The sequence below is a fragment of the Rana temporaria genome, chromosome 2, assembly GCF_905171775.1.
Source record: "Rana temporaria chromosome 2, aRanTem1.1, whole genome shotgun sequence".
NCBI lineage: Eukaryota > Metazoa > Chordata > Amphibia > Anura > Ranidae > Rana > Rana temporaria.
In genome coordinates, this window is record NC_053490.1 from 289,838,403 (window position 1) to 289,862,973 (window position 24,571).

A 24,571-nucleotide genomic window follows, 5' to 3' on the forward strand; every position below is an offset into this window, starting at 1 on the left:
AAAATTCCCTTTGCATATAAATATTATGTGTTGTCATTTTCAGCCAGCTAGTGGCACTTGAAAAGGTTGTAAAGGATTTTTATTTATTTTTTTTAAATAAGAAACATGTTATACTTACCTCCACTGTGCAGATCGTTTTGCACAGAGCGACCCCGATCCACGTCTTCTGGGGTCCCTCACAATTAGAGAGAGAAAGTTACCGCTCCAGGTGGATTGTGTTAGGATGATCAGTGTCCTCTAAGGAAATCAAGGGTGCAGGCAATGCACAAGGCAACAAGTGAAAAAAAAATAATTATGGACAGCCGCACTCCAAAAAACCTTGATGGTTGTCTTTTATTTAAAAAGAAAAAATGCAGTACAAAACACAGCACAAAATACAGGGATATACAGCGGATGCGTTTAGTTAGTGCTTAGTCATAGCTAATGTGACTATAGCTATGACTAAGCACTTACTAATAGTGCGAAACGCGTCACAGGTATATACCTGTATTTTGTGCTGTGTTTTGTAGTGCATTTTTCCTTTTTAAATAAAAGACAACCATCAAGGTTTTTTTGGGTGCAGCTGTCCATACTTCTTTTTTTTTTCCACTTCTGGGGTCCCTCGGCAGCTGTCTCTGGTCCTCCCCTCAAGAACTCCACACATTCATGCGAGGGAGCGCGCATTGTGTGGAGTCCTTGCGGGCAAGCTCCCGTGATACAGCCGATGGCCATAGCCGCCAACTGTATCGCTCGGTCCCGCCCCCGGCACACCGTGTCATTGGTTGTGATTGACAGCAGCACGAGCCAATGGCTGCGCTGCTTCAATCGACCAATGAGTGAGCCATGAAGCCGGCCAAGATGATAGCGCGTTCACAGCGCGAGACTTTCGAGGGTTCAGGTAAGTAAACGGGGGGGGGGCGGGGCTTGGGGAGGCCGGTATTGTCGGAAGTTATTTCACCTTAATGCATAGAATGCATTAAGGTGAAAAAACTTTTACCTTTACAACCCCTTTTAACCACTTCAATACCAGCCCATTGTCATTTGACGTCCACAGATGGGATCTCCCATCCTGGGTGGACGTCAAATGACGTCCTGGGCTTTGCGGGTGAATATCTGAATGATGCCTGCAGCCAGAGGCATCATCCAGATATCCTCTTGTTCAGCCAGCGATTCTGCACGACATAAGAACGATCATAGCGGCGGTTCCGCCGCTTAATCGTTATTGCAGGCGGCGGGAGGGGACATCCCCCCTCCCGCCGCCATCCGGTGCTTCTCCGGGCTCTCCCGTGCCTTCGGGGGCCCGGAGAAAGAATCGTCAGGTGTCGGCAGGAAGCATAGAGATGACTGGTGACCAGATGGTTACCAGTCATCTCTATGACCGTCGGAGGACCCGGGCGCGATGTGATGACGTCACGGCCGGGTCCCCGTAAGTAAACAAAGCCGCGATTGCGGCTGTAAGCAACTATTCATGAGATCGGTGAATTTTTTTTCACCGATCTCATGGTTTCCAGCCTGGAGGAGAGATGTGGGGTCTTATTGACCCCGCATCTCTCCATAAAGAGGACCTGTCACACACATTTCCTATTAAAAGGGATGTTTACATTCCTTGTAATAGGAATAAAAGTGAAAAAAATTTTTGAAAAAAAGTGTAAAAATAAATAAAAAATAAGTCAAAAAATAAATAAAAGATTAAAAAATGAAATTAAAACGCCCCTGTCCCTGGTAGCTCGTGTGCAGATGCGAACGCACAAGTAAGTCCCGCCGACATATGTAAACGCCGTTTAAACCACATATGTGAGGTATCGCCGCGTGCGTTAGAGTGCAAGCAACAAATCTAGCACTAGATCTTCTCTGTAAATCTAAACTGGTAACCTGTAAAAGTAAATTAAAGCGTTGCCTATGGAGATTTTTAAGTACGAAAGTTTGGCGCCATTCAATGAGTGTGCGCATAATTAAAGCGTGACATGTTGGGTATCCATTTACTCGGTGTAACATAATCTTTCACATAATACAAAAAAATTGGGCTAACTTTACTGTTTTGTAATTTTTTTAATTCATGAAACAATTTTTTTTCCAAAAAAAGGGTGTTTGAAAAATTATTGCGCAAATACCGTGCAAGATAAAATGTTGCAATGACCGTCGTTTTATTCCCTAGGGTGTCTGCTAAAAAAACATATATAATGTTTGGGGGTTCTGCGTAATTTTCTAGCAAAAGAATGATGATTTTTACATGTCGGAGAGAAGTGCCAGAATAGGCCCGGTATGGAGGTGGTATAAAAGCCTGGTATTGAATTGATTAAAGGGTCACTAAAGGAAAACATTTTTTTTTGCTAAATAGCTTCCTTTACCTTACTGCAGTCCTGGTTTCATGTCCTCATCGTTTTTGCTCTGATGTTGCTGTAATTCTCCTCTGTTTTGGACACTTCCTGGTTGTCTGTTTCCTGATCACTACAGTGCTGGGAGATTTTAGTTTCGTTTTCAAACCAATACTGCTCTATGGCACTGTCCAGCACAGATACGGCATAACATGCTAAAACAAAACTAAATGCAAAAACTAAACTAAAAAACTACAGGTACATTATATGATTGATTTTGATCTATTTTTAATCGTTTTTAAAAGGAATCAGTTAACTATTATGTCTCTATACCCTGTAAACAGTAATTTCAGCAAAACCCTTTTTTTCCTTTAGTGACCCTTTTAAGGCTCTTTTTCGTACATTTCCAGTTTGCAGTACATTTAAAAAAAAAAAATTATTACGCAGCAGTGTCTTATTCCTCCCACTCCCCTCTCCCCATATGGCACCAGTTAAGGTTAATATTTAGGCTGCATTCACACCTCCGCGACAAGATACGCCGCGTAACTTTTTTTTTTTAACAAAGCCTTCCCATTGCTTTGTATGGCCGAACGCCAATGCCGCCTGAAAAAAAGGGTCCAGGACTTTTTTTCAGGCGGCAGGCGTACGGCGTCTATGAGATGTGAACCATCTCATAGACAGCAATGGGAATTCTCCCCTCCAGCAGCACGAGCGTCCGGCGTCGGGCGTTTTGTCACGGAGGTGTGAAAGGGTCGGAAATGAAACAGCTCGTGCTGCACTCTCACCCATTTAAAAATGTATAACGTTAAAGAATTTTTTTTAACTAAATTGACCCAAAACCATGATAGTTAAACGCATTTGCAACCTGTTGATTAGCCTAGCCTTGTAGCCAATATAGTCATAACAAAAGTGAAAAGATTATACTTACCAATAATTCGAAAACGGTCACAAGGTGTTACTGCAAAGTGAAAACAAAACAATCTTTAAATGGCAAGAAATGACATTCAATCAAGTAATAATGTAAACAAGGGTAGATTTCCTGGTAGCATGAATAGGCAGTGTCCGGTGCAGTGGATCGCTCATTTAAAAAGTATCAGTCTCTGATCGTCTCTAAAAAAAACACCTCAGTAAGAAAGGGTCTGGGAAATAATCCTAGTGGTCCAAACACAGAAAATCATACTTCTCTTTTAATAACACTGTACTTAATATAGGGGTAAAAAACTATAAAAGAGTATATCATTTAATATTTTTTTTTAAACAAAATTATAAATAATGAGCTGCATTGTTCATAAGGAAAAGTAAAAAGGGACAAATGGAGGCGCATTGCATTATTAACAAATAGATGAAAACAGGAGATGAAAGTAAAATATAATAAAGATCCCCAGTGTTCATAAATAGGCAAGATTGTTACAATGCAGCAACCTTGTAGGAACCATTTTGATTGCTCTGGCTTTTCCCCCCACCACAGCAAGCTGATTTTCTGTGCTTGGACCACAACGATTTGATTCCTGGACCCTTGCTTTCTGTGTTTCACTTAGAAACTTTTAGAAACTGTTTGATATTGCCTATTCATGCTACCTGGTTTATTTGTCTTTTTTTTTCTTTACTTGGTCATTATTCATTCCACTGTTTGCAGGATCAATAATCACAATTTGTTGTACATATTAACCCTTTCACCATGACAAGCGCTCTGATAGTGCCACTATCTTGCAGTTTTGCTTTTGCTTTCCATACAATGGTAGAATTATAGAAGCTGACTTTTTTTTTGAAAGTACTGGCTTCAGGGCTGCCATGCATTTCCAGATTTTGGGTCACTAACAGAGAACAACAAATATTTATTTTTTACCCTTCAAAGTGACTAAAGCCAGGGGCAGGATCCAATAATAAATACAAATAAAAAAGCCTCCTAGAGGCTCTAGGGCTTTAAAATTATTTTATACAAAGTAGTGGGAGGGCAAAAACATTGACTCAGGTTAGGCTGCTCACAACAAACAGGGCTACCCTCCAGTGAGTAGCAGGTTACCAGAAAAAAGTGCATACATGGAAGGAGCACTAGACATAAAATAATAATGTAATTATAATAAAAATCATTCAATAATGTAATCAAATCAAAAACACTGAAATTTGCTCAGTTGCAGAATTGTCGCTGTCATTATTTTTATTGTTTGATGACGAATTTTCCCACAAATCGCTATCACTCAATTCTGCAAGTGATTATAATTTATTATCGCTGTTTTCTAGCTGCTCTAAAACCACTTTTGATGTAAAGGGACACTTTTTGGTTGCTATGGACAATCTACAGTTTCCAGGCAGAAAGAACAGTCTTTATAATTGCATGCAGGACACTGGACAGACCACTAGAGACAAAGGGGGTGTGTAATTATTATATTATTATTATTATTATTATTATTATTATTATTATTATTATGTGTAATTATTTTATACAGTACTGTAACCTGTAAGATTACAGTATACTGTATGTGTACTGTGTTTTTACTTTTTTGAATTTGGCGCTGATCTACGCCCCTGTGCGTCGTAACGTTGCAGGGAACGGAGCTCGGCGGCACACGGGCACTGTGTGAATCGAGCGAGGAGACAGCTCGCTCACATAGCGGGGAGACATCGCAGGATCCAGGGGACAAGGTACCTCTGCCTGTGGATACTATGATGCGATCCCGAGTCTGGCTCGGGGTTACCGCTATTAGTACTGAAATTTCACCACAAGCCAGAATCGGGAATACCACCAGGGAGGTTAAACCCGACCACATATGAATTACACAGGTTCTGAGGCTAATATAATGCAGATAAGGCAGCTAGTAAGTTTAATTACTACCTTGATCAGCCACAGAACCCGTGTACTTAATATGTGTTTGGTTTTAAAGGGATGAGGTGGCAACCCTATCTTGAACAGGAAGTGTGTTACTGGCCAGATCACCAGGAAAAAACAAAGGGGGGGGGGGGGAGCCTAAAAAAAGAAAACGAATACAGCTACCACATCTGATAAAAGTTAAGCTGCAATATAAAGTATTACATTTTTGGTTTTGCGTTTCATACTGCTTTAACCATTGTCTCTTTAACTAAAATCTGCCATCTAGTGACAGCAACAATCAGCTGCAATTTATATTATAAATATACTAGTTCATGTCATTAGTCACATTAAAGCAGGTAATGCAGCATGCATTGGTAGATGTGTTACCAGTGTTACCATGATTAAGGATTGCCTTAAGGGAACAAGTGAAATCAGTGAAGTGCTAATGCTACCTATCTGACCATATTTGTCTTTTTCTTAGAACTGTTTGTAACATCTCACTGCAGGCTTCTCGTGAGTATGTGGGTTCTGGGAAAGCATAAAGCCAAGGAAAGCATAAAAGCTTATGATTTACTACTGCTTATGTAAGTGCCAGCTTTGTTGAAGTTTTGAGTGTGCCAGTTTATGGTTCATATGCTCTGCTGTAAATTGGTGGATCAAAACTGGTACTCACATCTTTCACCGAAAGAACTGAACAAGAACAATAAATTGAGACATTTTCATATATTCAAGTAGTACCATGCAAGAGGTTTGTGACTACATGTTGGACTTTATACTGTATACTATATAAAGTATATGCCAGTGTTAATGGTAGGGTTTAATGATCTGACAAACAGCTTTGTGTATACCCAGCGCTAAGACCCCATACACACCTCAGCATTTTGTAGCTTGAAGCTCCAAAACGCTGGAGGAGAAAAAATCAATTGCTCCCTATTAAGATGGTTCACATGTCCACTCCATGTCGCCTGAAGCCAAACGCCTGAAGTTCAAAAAAGTTCTGGAGCTTTTTTTTGTAGCTTGAATCGGGCAGATTTGAGCATTTTTGGCGCGTTTTTATTCCCATAGAAATGAATGGAAACGCATTTGTGCGCATTTGCCCGTTTTGACACATTATAAATAAATGTAATTATAAATAAATAATAATATATGGATAAATAAATGTAAAATAAATACACAAATAACTAAGAATCTTCATAAATAAATAAAATGTAATAATTAGGGATGAACCAATACCATTTTTTATTAGTACTCGCCGATACCAATTACTGATACCTACCACAACTGTTTCACTTCAGCTGTCAGCAATGCTACAAAGCATTGAACAGTTATTTACAAATTGAATATATAGATTTTTTTTGCGCTTTTTCAATGTGAAAAATATTCACTAACAAAGCAAACAAAACAAAAAAAGTTTTTTAATTGTTTATCGTTTATAAATTAGGCGTGAACAAAAAAAATAAAAAATCAGGAAAATAAAAATTAAATGGAGGAGAATAGGTAGTTAATTACGGCTGATAAGAGTAAATTAAGGGTTAATAAGGGGTTAAACAGAGGAACATTTGTTCATCAGTTTGATCTGCAAATGAAGAAACCGAGAGATACAAAAAGAAACAATGTTTCTTTTTATTTTAGTGCTTCAGCGGCTGAGCAATGTTGTTAATAAACATTGCCGGCTGCTTCTTTTTTTTTTTTTTTTTTGACAGCTCCAATTATCGGACTTATTTAACACTTCAGCTGTCAACAGGGGAGACTCGCTGACAGTTCAAAGAACCAAACTTGAAAGTATCGGTTTCAGGTATTGGTGCATTTGCACGAGTACCGAGTACTTAAAGGGTCACTAAAGGAATTTTTTTTTTTAGCTAAATAGCTTCCTTTACCTTACTGCAGTCCTGGTTTCATGTCCTCATTGTTCGTTTTTGCTTTTAATGTTGCTGTAAATCCTCTCTGTTCTGGACACTTCCTGGTTGCCTGTTTCCTGATAACCACAGTGCTGGGAGATTTCTCACGGTGGTCACTAATGTGATTATTGTGTGTAAAACGAAACTGGATTGGTGCTGAGGAGTTTTAGACAAAGTATCACTGCTCTCTATTGGCTGACTGCCCTCTAGTGGCTCTCTGTACATCAGAGAACCAGGAAACAACAACAAAAACGAAACTACACTGCAGGCACATTATATGATTGTTTTTTATCTATTTTTTAATCATTTTTAAAAGGAATCAGTTAACTATTATGTCTCTATGCCCTGTAAACAATCATTTCAGCTAAAAAAAAAAATTCCTTTAGTGACCCTTTAAGCAAATACTCGGTATCAGTGCAACCATAGTAATAATACATAAATAAATAATAATTAACCCCTAACCTTAAAAAAATATTTAATCAATTATTATTATTATTATTATTATTATTATTATTAATAATAATAATAATACATAAACTCCCAAACCTGTACAAAAAATATAAATTAATAATAATTATGTATTTATCAATGTTTTTGTTTTAGGGTTAGGGTGTTCAGTTATTTATTAATATTCTTATTTTATTTAAAAAAAAAAAGAGTTAGGCCCCATACACACTATTAGATTTTCTGCACATTTTTGTATTCAGATTTTTCCAAAACCACATATTATGAAGTCAAACCTTAATGCCGCGTACAGACGAACGGACATTCCAGCAACAAAACCGTGGATTTTTTTCCGACGGATGTTGGCTCAAACTTGTCTTGCATGCACACGGTCGCACAAATGTTGTCGGAAATTCTGAACGCCAAGAATGTGGTCACGTACGACAGCACTATTAAAGTGTCAGTAGAAGTTTGGTGAGAGAAGATCCACGCTCATCAGCCTCAGCTTTTCAGTCCGTTACAGCGTGATGAATGTGCTATCTACATTACGAACGCTAGTTTTACCAGACCGAGCACTTCCGTATTGTACTTGATTCAGAGCATGCGTGGAATTTTGCGCGTTGGAATTGTTCACACACAATCGGAACTTACGAGAACGGATTTTGTTGTCGGAAAATTTGAGAGCCAGCTCTTAAATTTTTGTTGTCGGAAATTCCGACAGAAAATGTCCGATGGACCATACACACGGTCGGAATTTACGACAACAAGCTCCCATCGAACATTTGTTGTTGGAAATTCCGAGCGTGTGTACGTGGCATAAGAGTTTCGATTTGTATGCAATCACGCAAGCCCTTGCACTACATGGTTTTGGTAAATCTGAAGACAAAAATCTGCAGAAAATCTAATAGTGTGTATGGGGTTTTAGGGGTTAAAGTTAGGGGTTAATTGTTTATTTATTATTATTACATAGTATTCATTTATTTAATTTATGTATGATTTTTATTTATTTGTGTATTTATTTTAAATTAATTTATATAATTTATGATTTTTTTATCATTATTATTATTATTATTATTATTATTATTATTATTAGTAGTAGTAGTAGTAGTATTAACACCCTAACAAAAACAAATAATAAATAACCCTAACCCCTAATCCTAAACCACGCTAACCTAACCCTAATCCCTTACTCTTACTATTTTATGAGCGTTTTATTAGAGCTATTTTTACCGCAAAAACGCTGCAAGAACGCACCAGTGTGAAAGGGCTCTAACATAAAAAAATATAAATTAATAATAATAATTTAAAAAGAAATACAAGCTAATGGAAAAGCTAAAAAAGCTGAAATACCTAGAAACAAATGATGCAATAGATAATACTTTTCTCTATTTGCTAATAAAAAACCCTGAAGTTCAAAAATGCCAGAAAAAACACTCAAAGGTGCTATAATGCTTAGGTGTGAATCTATTGCATTAGGGTGTGCACCCAAAAGCCCAAAGACACACTACCGATCACTCACGATGTTCATTCAGAAAGGGAAGGGGTCGGTAAATTACATATTTACTGGCCCCTTCCCCACTCCTAAAACATCCCAGCAGCAACAGCCGATAGGAGAGGAGGGAAGCTGGCAACGCTGAGGGGGGAACGATGGGAGCCAGGGCAGTAGGGGCAATCTGTGCTGCACAGAGTGATTAGGATGTGCCTAGGCACACCTGGCACACCCTGTGCACACGCCTATGGTGTGAATGCATCCTAAGCACTATTTGCCTCTGCTTTCCTTCTATTTTGTTCATCTAAAAGAAAAAGGTAACAAGTGACTACAGTGGGTCTAAAGCAGAGGTCAGCAATCTTTTCCACATTAAGTGACAGTTTTCAAAAAATAGTCAACCAGCATGCCAGTAGAACTCAGATCAGCCCCAAATTCTTTACCTTCAGACCTCAGATCAGCCCCAGTTACTGCACGTTTGGCCTACTGCAGCTGGCTGTTCCACTAGGATGAAGAAGAGGTGGGCAGGCTTCTCCATATAATGACATCCACAACTATTGGTGGGCATATGCTGGTAATTGGAAGATGGCTGGCATCGGAGTTTGCAACTGCTCCATGGCCCATGAAGTGTATATGTGCCTGGGGGAGGGGCACTTTGGGAGAGGACTAAACTTCTGTTTGGTGGTTGGATACGTACTGGAGGCACTTTGGGAGGGGAGCGGACTTGTGCTGGGAGGTGGCCACACTCTCTAAAAGGCGTATAAGGACTAAGAACGCAAAACTTTATCTATATGCAGCCAAGTCATAGCCGTCTTTACCGCAGGGCAAACGGGGCAGCTGCCCAGGGCCCTGTCACTGTTAGGGGCCCAAAGCAGAGCCCCCGTTATGCCCACAAATTGGCTCTGAAAACAGCGGTGTGCAGCCAGTGCTGCTTTCTTTTTAGATCGAGTAGCGGCCCTGGCCATGGGTGGGTGGGGCCTTGAATTCCACTGACGCTGTGGCCCGCTCCTTGCTATGTGTGCAGTGTTTAGTGACCAGTGTACCTCGGAGGAGCAGGGGAGGTGTGAGACCGCGGAATGGAGAGGAGTGCTGCTTGGTTCCTGCTTTGTCAAGTGAAACTAGGCATCGGCTAGCAGTGTGTGTGGACTGTGGAGAATTGTTTAGATCAGAGGCTGGAGCTGAGCTTGCCAGGACAAGGTAAGGTCTTCTTTCTCCTTCCCTGGCTCCCTATCCCCATGCCATGCCATGTGTAAAATAGAGGAACTTTTTAAAACACTGACCAGACCTGCAATCCAGGCTGAGTGAGGCCTCAGAGGACACAGCATAATTTACAGCACATGGCATTACTGTCCATATTTAACTGCTTGATGGGCTTATTTTGGGCCTAGCTGGTTCACATGTATGTGTTTTGGCGGCCCACATTTGCGCAGGCACAGCAGACCATTAATTTGAATGGGCCGCCATGCCTGCATTTCCTGCAAAAAAAAGTGCATGCATCATGTAATAGGCTGCACACACGGCACACCTATGCCCATCAAGCAATGAAATACAACACTGTCTGTCCATTCTGCTGTGACTTATCTGCAGTTCCCGCACTGTAAAACTTGCTGCGTTTTTAGACGTTTAGGTCACGCTTTTAAAAACACAGTGCGTTTGTGTGTGCAAGAACTGCAGGTAAGTAGCATGGTGCAAAAGCAGAATGGATTTCAAGGCAACTATATTTTTAAAATGCTGAATGCACCTTTTTTTCTGCAGGAAACGAAGGCATGGCAACCTATTCAAATCAATGGGCTGCTGTGCCTGCACAAATGAGGGCCGCCAAGACACATACATGTGAACCAGCCAGGCCCAAAAAAAGCTGGAGGGGGGCCCAAAAAAATGTTTGCCCAGGGCCCAAACCATATTAAAGATGGCCCTGAGCCAAGTGGACTACAGAAACATGGAGTAGAAGACATTTACCTTTTAACAACCAGTTTACTTTCATTTTCTGCTGTTATGCTGAATGTTTTATTGCACTCTCCTCTCCAGTCAGAAGAGGGAGAATTATAGACAGAAAAGCCTATGGATTCCAATGCAGAACTCTGAGGTTCATGGAATTTGAAGTCCAGGAAGTAAGCCATATTGTAAAGCTTATAGACCCTTTGCACCATAATTCCCAAAAGACACTGGGGCAAGGAGGAGCATTGAAGCTACTCTTCTGAGACTGTTCAGCTATGCTCTCTCTCTCTATTGGTGCTGAGAGCACATCTGCTGCATACTGACCAGACTTCTAAAAAGCCAGACCAGCAGAGACATCCGAGGCAGTGCAGTAGAGACTGCAGCGATTGCATCCACACCATTACCGCAAGGAGACCAGAGTACCCTCTCATCTTCTACTCCCCTCTGCTCCTGTACTACACCTGTACCACACTTATGCTCCGTACACACGGTCGGAATTCCGCTCAAGTTTGGCTTGCATACACGCGGTCAAACAAAAGTTCTTTGAACTTTCGACCGTCAAGAACGCGGTGACGTACAACACTACGACGAGCCGATAAAATTTAGTTCAATGCTTCTGAGCATGCGTCCAATTGTTTCCGAGCATGCGTCTGAATTTTGTGCGTCGGAATTGCTACAGACAATCAGAATTTCCAAATGGAATTTTTTCAGTCGAAAAAATTTGAGAACCAGCTCTCAAATTTTTGTTGGTGGAAATTCCGAAAGGAAAAGTCAGATGGAATTTCTGTTCAAAAGCTCACATCGGACTTTTCTTGTCGGAAATTCCGACCGCGTGTACGGGGCATTATACTGCATCCTTGAAGCATCTTTACTGCACCTATACTGTATGCTGGTTTACTAAAACTATCGTTAAGTGCACCAACACTTGTTAAAGGGCCCCAATGATAGCTGACATAAGAACAACATAAGAACTGACACTCATGTAAAACCACCCTCCATGCCCCTTTGTTCCCTTCTCCACTTTTCTTTTATTTCTATGGACAGGGCCTAGCATAGTCGCCATTAATGCACTTTGGCAGTATAGGTCCTACGTTTAGTAGATCAAGAGTTCTTATGTTCAGTAGATCATGCTTTATTACTGCCCACTGCTGTACTTTAGGTGACTTTGCTACTGTTTATGCTGATCTGGATGCCACATATTATCTTATGCCTAGTCCTTATTACTAATCACCCTGTATGCTGAATTGTGTTATTACCATTATTAATCAGTTTATTTAGTTACTTTGTTACCAATCATATCAGGTAACAATATATTAAGTTTGCCTGTTTTTATTTATGTAGTAATACTTCTGGGTTCTAAGTATTGCTTTAAGTGATTTTCTGTGATATTGCATGCTTTGTACACTCAACCCAGTGTGTCAGAGGGAATGAAGTTGTTAAAGAGGTTGCGGCAAAAGACCCATGCTAACCAACGGCTGCTATTGGTGTAGCGCCACATAGACTTATTTGAACATTAACAACCCAAAGGCTGGATAAGACAACTAGTTGTTTTCGAAGATCTAAAAGTCCTCAAGTTTAAATTCTTCACATGGCTACTGATCAGACACCTGCAAATTACATTATATTGGTAAATTTGACTAAACTACACAACTGAAGCTTCTTTTATGTGAAGGCATCTCATGTAACAGGCATATTTTCATCAACCTGATTCAGCTGCATCCCATCTGTAATAAATTGATATTTACCTTCTCCAATCATGGTTCCTTCTACTAATGGGATAACTATATCCAGGGACACATCCTCTGCGCTTAAAGCCATTCTTCTGTGCTTATATAAGAAGATCCTGCAGAAGATCAGAAAAAAATAAAATAGTCAAACAAGGTAATAATCAATTAAAATGGCTAATATGCAGTGCAAATGACTCATCATGCATAGAGGATGGGCCAGACCTACTCCTAACTACATCCTCTATGATTTGACTGCGTTGCACATTTGAAATATTATAATGTAAAAAAAAAAAAAACTTCTTTGGGCACATATACTAGTGCACACCCAGATGTTCATCTGTCTACTGCTTAAGTGACAACCCACTCTCTTGCTATTATTATAAAGCTAGTCATTAGAGGATTGTTAGGCCTGTTTTCACAATTAGACAGTTTTACTGATACCTGGGTCAGTTACTTCTCTAAACAGGAACTGTCAGGGCCTAGATCTGAACCCATTCCCTCTGCTGTGTCTGGTGGTGACATTTCTTGCTGAGCCACCTGAGATGCTGGACAGCTTCCTTTCCTGTACCTTGAACCTCGAACAATTTGCCCCTCCCATGAACTTCCTATTTAAGCCATATTTAAGCCATGCCTTTGCATTTCTTGTTTACCAGATTATTGTGCTCTCTCCAGCCAATATCTCACTCTTGTTACTTCTGCTTCCACCTGTATCTTGACTACCACTCGTTAATGACCTTTGGCTTGTTTCTCAACTATGCGTCTGCTTGATCCCAACCTATAACCAAATTGGCTTGTTTACTGACTATGCTTCTGCCTGAACCCCACCTGCTATATCTGCTACTGGGCCCTGGCCTGCTCACCTTCCAGTGGGGCAATGCTGAGGACTGCAACCTGGTACTAACCACAAAACCCATCTCCACTATTAGGGGCCCTGGTGAATACTGGTTAGTACTTAGACCCAACTCTTGGGGGAGCTGCATCATCAGCCAGGGTAACCTGCATGTTTATTTATCCTGCTGGTCAGTGGGAGTCTCTCTACTGCGATAGCTACCAGTCTTGAAAACTTACCCCTGGCCATGATAAGAACTCTGTAATCACATGTGTACTCTATTTTAGGCTACGGAAGAGGACCAGGGAGTTGCACATAGACAGTCCACACGAAGGCTGGGTCAGGAGACAATTATCTAATGTCTGTAGGCAGCTTCAGGTAGAGTCCAAACAGTTTACATCTTTTCTTGACATACAAGGTGAGTTCCCTTAGTACTCTAAGCACCCGCCTATCAGAGGGCAGGCACCGAGGAATTGGCTGAGTGTCCTATGGGGTAGGCAGACATTAAGGCCCCTTACGCACTGGGGCGTGGGCGACCGGCGGTAAAGAGCCGCAAAGCGCCTCTGCATTTCCCTATGTTTGATTGAAACCTTGCAGTGATGCAGTAGATTTCATTTATATTATGACCTGTACTGAAAGAAATACATAGGCTGTTGGTGCCAACCTCTGCTTCTAAAAATACTAGATGTCTGGCAGTGACTGAAGCTAGGTAACTAGGAATTTCAGAAGTAGGTCAGCAACGGCAACCCCTCTGTTCTCCTCTGTACAGGTTAACGTAAATTTTATTTCTACTTTTGCACTCAAATGTGAAAAAACATCACTGTTTGTTATATGTACTCATTCACACAAAATACCTAAAACAATGTTCAATAAATATTTCTTACCTTTTAGATGTTTCTAATGAGAAGGTCCTATGGTTGATTTCAAGCATTTCTGAACAAATGCTGAGTGAGTCTGTCTCAGGGACAGACTGAATTTCCTTTTATTAACCCCTTCACGCCGATAGTTTGCAAATATGCGCCCCCATTGGACTGGCCTTTTTTCCATGGGGCCGCATATATGCATATCTAAGCAGGAGCCCTGGGTTCTGTATTAACGTTCGGTACCCGGAACTCCCGGTTCTGGGTCACCTTATCCCTGTGATAGCCTCTGGTTGGTCAGTCACTGTGAAGCCCGTCCCTGTGTTTCTCTCTCTGAGAATGGAGTGATACATCGTATCTCTCTCCTTGCAGAGAGGAAAAAAAACTGTGTAAAAAAAATTATAATAATAAAAAATAAAAGAAAAAATTGCTAGATCAAGGTTTGATCTAGGTCAGTACCAGGGTTAGTGTTTGGGTCAAGGTCAGGGTCAGTATATTTTGGGCAAGATTTTTTTTTAAAGCATTTTTTCAATTAGTATCAGTGTCAATTATCGACAGTATCAGTGTGTTTTTAGGTAGCAAAATGCACATTATTATTTCTGGGCTGTAGTACGGGTACATAAAACAACTAACATACACATAATGTGGGATCGCTGTGATCGTACAGAGCAGGGGAATATATTTTGGGTTGTTGGTTATGGTAGTGACGCGAAATATACAGCAAATTTTTTTTTTTTTTTTTTACTATTTTGGCTCAGTTTTTCATTGATAATAGAAAAAATTTCAGGAGATATTTATTTTACCACCTAAAGAAAGTCAAATTTGTCCCAAAAAAAAACAAAAAAACAAGGTATAATCCACATGGATGCACAAAGTAGTTGTGGTGATAATGTACAGTTTTACTAGCACATGGCAAAATTGTGCTTAGGCATGAACATTTATTTTACCCTTAGGCAAGAAGGGGTTAACATACATGAAGCAGGCCATCTTCTAGATCTGTAACCCTTTGTTAGGACAGACATTTTAAAATACTTTACAACTGATAAAGAAATCTGTCAGCACAGTACAGATAGGGGTAATTAGGGCAAACACAGCCCCCAGCCTGATAATAAACAAAGAGAACTAAGTAGGATTTTTCACAACTGGAGTTAACATAAAATAGCATCTAAAATTGTGAAAACACATTTTTTAATATTTGTTTAAGTTTTGCTCTTAGAATGAGAATATTTAACAAATATAAAACAGCTGTTATCTCAATCTGGATGCCAAAGTAGAAATATACTTTACATGCAATAATCAAGTGATTTTTTGGGGGGGTCTTATGTGTTAATGTGCAGTTACAAAAAAATATATATATATATTTTCTTTCCACCAATCACCAACTCTGCTGCCAATTAGGTTAGATTCTTAATTAATTCGATTATTTTAATCAATTAGATTCTTTTAGGTAAAGCGGCACTTAAACTAGCAGCGCTTTACCAGCGTTTTTTGGGCGCTAGTGGGGTGCTTTTAACCCATGCTAGTGGTTGAATAAAGGGTTAAAAGCGCCCACAAAGCGCCGCTGCCCAGGTGCTATGCAGGCGCTTTGTCGGGGCTGCCCATTGATTGCAGGACTTTTTTGAACGCCCTGCCAGCGCAGCGCCCCAGTGTGAAAGCGCTTTCACACTGGGGTTTTGCAGATGAGGCTTTTTTCAGGCGCTATTTTTAGCGCTAAGGTGCCTGAAAAACGCCTCCAGTGTGAAAGGGGTCTTAAGACGTTAAAGACTGATTACAGCAAAAGAACGGACTGACTGGGCTAGCTTGCTAACATCCCAATAAAGCTCCACCTAGAGAAAAACAGCTATTAAAAATGATTTTTATACTTACGCTGCTGTCTCCTTGCACTCCACCAGTCCCACCAGTCTACTTTCCTTGCTATCTGGGGTATTTAGGATTCCTTGTACAGCATGGGGTTTTAGATGAAGGAATACTATTCAGATTATATATGTTGCACATTTATGTTGAACATTTTTAGATGGTTACTTCCATCTGCCTTATTAGCCATTTACCCACACTGAAATAACAATACTTTCGCTGTCTTGGTGGAACTGTTTGGTGGGGAATCTGGCAAAATAGGCATCTTTTATATAATAAAATATTGCTTGGAATGGGGTTTGGTGGATTAGGAGTAGAACTTAAATGTTGCTGTGAAGTGAATGCTTTGTGATGTATATTGTATGTAAACAAATCAGTAGTCCTTTTTTTTTTATCACTGGTCAGCAGCTGCAGAAAAAATATTTCGTACGGGGATCCATAGGCGTTCACTAATGTTCTTTTTTAGCTTGGCTGTTAGCAGTTAATTGATTTTTAACATTAACTGATGTACTTATTGTAAATACAAATCTGCTTTTTATATGTTATGACTCAGTGGTTAGTACTTCTGCTTTACAGCACTAGGGTCACTGGTTTGAATCTCACCCAGGACATTGCCTGTATAGAGTTTGCATGTTCTCCCTGGGCTTGTGTAGGTTTCTGCCAGGTATTTTGGTTTCTTCCACACATGCACACAAAAACATGCTGGTAGGTTAATTGACTCCTTTCTAAACTTAACCACTTCAATACAGGGCACTCCCCACCCCTTCCTGCCCAGGCCAATTTTCAGCTTTCAGTGCTGTCACATTTTAAATGACAATTGCGCGGTCATGCTACACTGTACACAAACAACATTTTGATAATTTTGTTCCCACAATTAGAACTTTCTTTTGGTGGTATTTTATTACCACTTGGGTTTTTATTTTTTGCTATATAAATAAAAAAGTTTCTGTTATAAAATTTTGTAAATAAGTATGTTTTCTCCTCCACTGATGGAATGCACTGACGGCACTGATAAGGCGGCACTGATGGACTCTGATGAGGTGGCACTAATAAGGGGGCACTGATGATGAGGCACTAATATGCAGCACTGAATCGCACTAATAGGTGGGATTGATAGGCGACACTGATGGGCACTAAAAGGCCGTGCTGATGGGCATTTATAGGTGGCACTGAGGGGCTCTGATAGGCTGCACTGATAGGTGGCTCTGATGGGCAGCATTGATGAGGAGGCACTGGCAGGCATTACAGAGGGGCACTGATTGGCCCCTCTAATGGGCACTGATTGGCTCCTCTAATGGGCACTGATTGGCAACCCTGGTGGTCATACCTGGTAGTCCTGTGTGGGCATCCTCGGGGGAGCTGCACTTATAATCATTCAGCACAGACCCCCCTGTCAGGAGAGCCACCGATCGACTTTCCCTGTTTACGCTGTGATCAGCTGTTATTGGACACAACTGATCACATGGTAAACAGTGTATGTCAGTGGCTCTTTACCGAGATCGGTGATACAGTGTGTCAGACTGACACACCATATCAATGATGGCCATGCTGCACACGCCTCCTAACGATCGTGGCTTCTGCTGGACGTCATATGAAATCCAGTCAGCATAACTTAACCACTTTGCGCACGTCATTCTGCTATATTAAGGGGCGGAAAAGTGATTAAATTGTAAGCTCTTTAAGGGCAGGGACTGATGTGAATGTACAGTATGTAAAATGTAGGTGTCCATGTCTTTATGGACCTTTCTTTGTGGTGCACTGGCCTAAATCACTTGGTGGAGAGGGGATTATGGTGTGGGGTTATTGCCACCGTTGCTAGAATGTATAGAAAAGAAGGAAAGTGGCCACTCACTGAGACGAGATGTTTGCTTGAAAGAAGTCTTTATTGTTGCATACAAGACAGACAAAACAGGACCAAGGTTAACTCGTTTAACACGAGTATATCATGCTTGCTCACATCCAGGGCCGGACTTACCATTGGCCTTGACTGGGCTCAAGCCCAGGGGCCCCACCCAATAGGGGGCCCCCTTTAAAAAAAAAAAAAAAAAAAAAAAAATTTTTTTTTTTTTTTTTTTTTTTTTTTTTTTTTTTTTTTTAGGGGTCCGGAGGTCCCCAGGGGCCCGGAGGCCCCCAGGGCCCCGGACGGCAACCCCCCTTTTTTTTATTTATTTTTTGTAAAAAAATGTTTTTTTTATATATTTTTTATTTTTATATATATAATATTATATATATATATATATATATATATATATATATATATATATATATTTTATTATTATTATTAAAGGGCCCAGGGGTCTCCAGGGCCCCCGGATGGCAACCCACCTTTTTTATAAAAAAAATTACATTTTTTTTATATATATATATATATATATATATATATATATTTTTTTTTATTAAAGGGCTCAGAGGTCCCCAGGGCCCCATGTGACAACCCCCCCTTTTTTATTTTTTTTATAAATGTTTATTTTTTTATTTTTGTTTATTTTTTTTTTTTTTATTAAAAGGCCCAGAGGTTCCCAGGGGCACAGAGGTCCCCAGGGCCCCCGGGTTTGGCAACCTCCCTTTTTTTATGTATTTTTTATAAATGTTTTTTTTTTATTATTAAAGGGCCCAGAGGTTTATTTTTTCTTTTTATTAAAAGGCCCAGAGGTCCCCAGGGCCCCGGATGGCTACATATATTTATATATATTTGTTTTCTTCTTTATTTCTTCTTTTTTTTGTAAAGGCCCCCCCGCTTCTCAATTTGCGGCAGCCCCCACGCTTCTCAATTTCAGGCGGCAGCACCCCCACCCCCCTAGGTTCTCTGCTTCAGGGGGCCCATGCCTTAAGCTGTGCAAGGGGCCCCAAAATTCCTGATGGCGGCCCTGCGCATACCTCCCAACACGCACGGATTCTGTGGGACTTTCCCGCACAGACAGCTTCTTCCCGCAGTCCCGCAAAAGGGTTAATTTTCCCGCACTGCAAGAGGAGGCAGCACGGAAGCAGGAGGAACCGGAGTGGTGTGTGGAGGACTGTGGCTGCTGAAGGGAAGATAGCCGAGAGCCGGGCTAATGACAGTCTGTGGCCCCGGCTGTTGGCACAGGTGAGAGGCACTCCCCCCCTCAACAACTGCAAAATCCCCCCCCGCTCAACAACTTTAATGCGCTCCCCCCCGCTCAACAACTTCAATTCGCCCCCCCCCCCGCTCAACAACTTCGATCCCCCCCAATTCTCGGCTCCAGGGGGCCCCTTCAACACTCAAGCCCAGGGGCCCCCACCACCCTAAGTCCTGCCCTGCTCACATCCTATGCAGCCACCCTTGCATGCTGGGACTAGATTTGTGTCTCCCTACATTGTGTGCTTTAGTAATAGGAACACACAATCCTGTAGCCTAGAATGGCAAGGCACTCCTCTGCTCCTCCTCCCTTATCCAAGTTAACAAACGGAACAACAGACTGTACTGTTAGCCCTTTCACAAAGACTGAAAGTTCAGGGAAGCAAGCAGCACTGAGAGAGCAGGAACCTGCAGCATTGAAAGTTGTAATCCGCAAGTGCTGGGGTAAGAATTTTAACAAAGAGTACACTGGGGAATGTTAATTTTATTGTGCTCTCGTGGTCAGTCAACCAGCCCTGCAATTAGCCCATCTAGGTTTCCGGGCAGGCAGCGCCCCCTACGGGTGATGGGCGGCGGACTGCGGCGGGCGGTTGTCTCATCCTCTTCTTAGGCATCCAATAAGATCGGCTGACGGGTCTCGCGGGACCTGCTTCCTGATAGGCCTGGGAGGAGGACCAGTGTGAGAATCAGGCCCAGATTTACTCCCTTTGCCGCCCCAAGGACGGGTCCTTCAATGCCGCCCCCGCCTGTGCAGTACAGGGGGGACATTATCTGCCCCGGGAAGCAGGGGGGTGTTGCTGCCAAAAATGACACTGATCATTGGGGGGGGGGGGGGGGTGCTGCTGCCGAAAATTACATTGAAAACCATCTCACCTCCTCTTCCCTCTGTTTTCTCTCCTCTCACCATCCGTGACATGACGGGGGTGGGGGGAATGAAAGTGTCCTCTCCTTTCAGCTGCAGTGCCGCCCCTGCACCCACTGCCGCCCCGAGGCCTGGCCTTGTTGGCCTTGTCTGGAATTCGGCCCTGGTGAGAATAGCGAATATTATTTCACTATGGTCACACAACTGGGTGGGCTCGGAGCACAGTGCTCTGCGCCCCTCGCCCACCCTTTTTTGAAGCCTGTTATAGCCTCTGGCTCTAATCACATGCTTTAAACCCCCCCATTTGGAATCCATGTGCCGGTGCCCTGTATGTACAGTAGGTTAGGGTGCCAGACACATGGATAGGGAGGGCGGCGTCCCTGCGCCCCTAATGGACAGGCTGCCACTGTAAACTAGGCTTATTATAAACGCAGTTGCAAATTTTCAATTTGAAAAAAAAAAAAATCTGCAAACAAAACAGTATTTGTTCTTTATCAACATCTAACCACAAATGTATCCATGATTTGCAACAGTAGAATTCTAACATCTGTCAAAGGCCTCTTGAACACTATCTAATATGTACCAATTCCTAATGTTACAAATTGTTCAACTATTCCTTAGACTGAATTGGCACTTGAGCATAACATGTAAAGGATACTACAGAGCAATTTTCTCCTGTGTCCAAAGAGTCCTGAATTGCTATAGACTGGTCCATGACTGTATCTGGAAAAAAGAATATTATTACAAAATGTGATTAGAACTCTGCAAGCCCTTTTCTCCATTCACACATTCATTCAAGTGCTTAGCTTTTCTGAAAAAAACTAGAGAAGTGATCTGGAAAGTACAAGGCCTGTCTCACACTGGTGTGATTTCAGCTTGAAATGCAGCCACACATGTGCGCGGGTTTTGGTGAATAAAGAGGAGCATTTACAGTTTTTCTGTGCCAGAGCTTAGTTAGCGGCAAAAAAATTCAGCTTTAAACATGGAGATGGGAGAACACAGCACAGGACTTTTTTCATCTGAAGTTCCGATCGTGTGTGGGCCCCATCGGACTTTTTTCCGTCTGTGTTTAGAAATGGAACATGTTTTATTTTTTTCTGATGGAAAAAAAAAAACAATAGGAAATTCCTATCGTCTGTGTGCAACTCTGACAGAGAAAAAAAAACACGCATGCTCAGAATCAAGTCGACGCATGCTCGGAAGCATTGAACTTAATTTTTCTCGGCTTGTCGTAGTGTTTTACGTCACCGCGTTTCGGAGTTTGGTCTGACAGTGTGTATGCAAGACAGCTTAAACGGAATTCCAACGAAAAATTCCATCGGATTTTAGTCCATCGGAAATTCCGATCGTGTGTACGGGGCATTAAAGGAGTCACATTGTGCTGGTAGTGATAGTCTGTGCCCCAAATACAAATATAGGAGCATATTTGTATATTAAAAATAATAATTAAGAGGGAGGTGTGGAAAGCTTATGACCTCTGGGCTGTAAAAATTGAAGAGCTGAATAAAATAGGTCAGAGAGAAACCCAGGTCCTACACTAAGAGCCCATTCACACAGGTCCGACTTTGGATCCAACTTCAAGTTGCTCTAAGTCGCCCCTAGACGCCTCAAGTCGCGCTGCATGAAGAAATCAATGTAAGTGAATGGAGTCGTCTTAATGTACACAACTGCAGTCACTCCGACTTCAAAAAAGGTTCCTGTACTACTTCAATCCGACTTCTAGGCGACTTGTACCCATTGACATGGGCGTCCGCTCCATAGGGCAAAGGGGGGCAATTGACCTCCCCTGGGAAATCGAGAAGGTGTTGAAGAGTCTCGCGGCTGTGGGCTGTCTGAGCAGTCCCGGGCCGGATGTCACACAGACACAGCGAGCAAAGTGAAGCCGCCTCCCCCTCCAGTGTTTATGTGTACACAGGGGGAGGGAAGCTGCTGTGCCCATGCCGTGCTGATGGCTGATCTGAGGTACTGAATGGGATGGGGGAGGGGGGGTCCGTCTGTGCTGAAGGGGGGGTTTGTGCTGAATGGGGGTCCATCTGTGCTGAAGGGAGGTGTTTGTGCAGAATGGGGGGTCTGTGCTGAAGTGGGGGTCTGTGCTGAAGGGGGGTCCATCTGTGCTGAAGGGGGGTCTGTACATTCTCTAGGCTATATTTATATGGGCATGGAGTGAAGCTGAATTATCTCAATAGCAATTTCACACTGCCGCTTTACCATTGTTTTAGCTGTGCTATTTGGCCGCTAGCAGGGTGCTTTTAACCCCTGCTAGCGTTTGAAGAAAGGATTAAATGCGACTGTGTATCGCCACTGCGGAAGCGCCCCCCCCCCCCTGAAAAAAATTCAGCGGACGCCCATGCCCATTGATTTCAATGTAAGTCGCCTCCAAGTCAGATCCCTGTTCATAGTGAGGCAACTTTACAGGAAGTCACCCCAGTGTGAACCGGCTCTAAGGCAAACCCCTCCCTCCCACAGAGCTGGTATTTGGTATGAATCATGAGAGGGAACTCCACGCCACATTTTAAATATAAAAACGGCATGGGTTCCCCCTCCAAGAGCATACCAGGCCCTTAAAGAGGAGTTCCACCCAAAAATGGAACTTCCTCTTAACCCACTCCTCTCCCCCTTACATGCCACATTTGGCATGTAATTTTTTTTGGGGGGGGAGTGGGGGCTTCAGGAGAAGGGGACTTCCTGTCCCACTTCCTCCTTCCGCCGAGGGGTTGCAAAGGCGATACGTCATATCGCCTTTTGGCAGCCCCTCCCTGTAGGCGATCGCCTGGGACACGTGACAGGTCCCAGGCGATCGCCTGTCCAATCAAACAGCGCAGCGCCGGGCCGCGCGCGCATGCGCAGTGCCGCTCGCGCATGCGCAGTGGGTGCCTGGCCGTGAAGCCGAAAGCTGCCACAGTGACAATGAAGACGCCGGCCGGGGAGGGGGGGAGAGGAGCGGAGCCCCGGCCGGCACGTCGCTGGAACGCTGGAGCAGGTAAGTGTCAGTTTATTAAAAGCCAGCAGCTACACTTTTTGTAGCTGCTGACTTTTAATAAACTTAAAAAATGTGTGGAAAACCCCTTTAAAGCGGTTGTAAACCGCATAAACATTTTTTTTTTCAAACCTGCAAGGCAAAAGGCATAATCAGCTAGTATGCACCGCATACTGGCTGATTATGAAATACTTACCTCGGAACACTTTCCTGGTCCACGCCGAGCGAGATGTCATCTTGCTCCGGCATGTCTTCCAGGTATCGCCGCTCCAGCGCTGTGATTGGCTGGAGCGGCGATGATGTCACTCCCGCACGTGCGCGCGGGAGATTTAAATTCGGCAAGGTCCGGCGGCTGCCGGTCCTTTCGCCGTGGATTCCCCCCTGCGCATGGGCCGCTGCAATCAGCGGCGCATTGCGAGGGGAATATCTCCTAAACCGTACAGGTTTAGGAGATATTCTTTATACCTACAGGTAAGCCTTATTATAGGCTTACCTGTAGGTAAAAGTGAAAAAAGTGGGTTTACAACCACTTTAAGTCATCACAAAACAGCAAGTCAACAGAAATCCTAGAATTGACAGGAGATCCTTTCTTAGTTGCCACCAAAATAGATATCTCCTTTTGAAAGATGCCACCTCTTTTACTGGTAACAAGCATAACATTTTGATTTCCTATCATCTTCTGTCATGGTCACAGTGGTCATCAGCAGAACAAAAAGGTTCTAACCTTTCACTACTCCAATAAAACCCCCCAAAAACACTATAGATGCATATTAAAATCCCAAATCCACTTGTCTGTGGTGTTTATTAGCCTTGACTTCGGTGAACCCCATGAGCAGCAGTTAATCTCAGCAAATTAACTTTATACAGCATACCAATATATACTTTAGAGATCCAATCGTTTGCAAGAGTACCATCCCTACAAATGATTGGATACTCAGAGCAAACACAAAATTCATTTACTACACATTGACTTAGGCCCTACAAGTAAACACTAAATACATTTGATTTGCTGAATATCCTTGCACCAATTTTGACATGCTAAATACCAAATGCATCAAAAGTCATACTAAATTGTACAGACTATTAAGTATATTTAATTTACCAGTCAAATCTTTAAATAGGCAGATGTGGGCCGAGATGTTTTCCTCTGCAGGCAGGGTATGCTGGGAGGAAACATGAATAGCAGATTTGTCAGAACAGTTACTCCCTGCTTGGCCTGCTTTCTGCTAGGCTACGTCAGCATTCCCTCTCCCCTCCTGTCACCAGATGTTTATTGAAAAGCCGCCATCTCTTTTTCCACTAGAGGGAACTAGAAGATTGCTAATGTGCTGAGATAAAGCATCTTGTGTGATAACTAGCAGGCAAATTTTTTTGCTCTGGGTGAAATTTTGGAATGTATTGTGTTTTGCTGTTTAGCAAGTCTTCATATTAGAAATGCACTTTTTATCTTTCAAAAAGTGTTTCCCAGTGCTAAACCTTTCATCCAAATTATAAAT

General features: G+C 42.2%; 1 protein-coding gene across 1 annotated transcript in view; it reads right to left on the reverse strand.

Annotated features, from left to right (window-relative positions):
* The window catches only part of INPP5B (inositol polyphosphate-5-phosphatase B), a 177,062-nt gene extending 152,785 nt beyond the window's left edge, over positions 1–24,277 (reverse strand). The window contains exons 1-5 of the mRNA XM_040337207.1: positions 24,178–24,277; positions 20,757–20,821; positions 16,152–16,231; positions 12,615–12,712; positions 3,223–3,252 (exon numbers count right to left, since the gene is read on the reverse strand). Of these exons, the coding sequence (XP_040193141.1) occupies positions 3,223–3,252; positions 12,615–12,712; positions 16,152–16,231; positions 20,757–20,813 (265 nt within the window). The 5' untranslated portion in view covers positions 20,814–20,821; positions 24,178–24,277. The remainder of the gene's footprint in view (positions 1–3,222; positions 3,253–12,614; positions 12,713–16,151; positions 16,232–20,756; positions 20,822–24,177) is intronic.
* Positions 24,278–24,571: the final 294 nt, after the last annotated feature.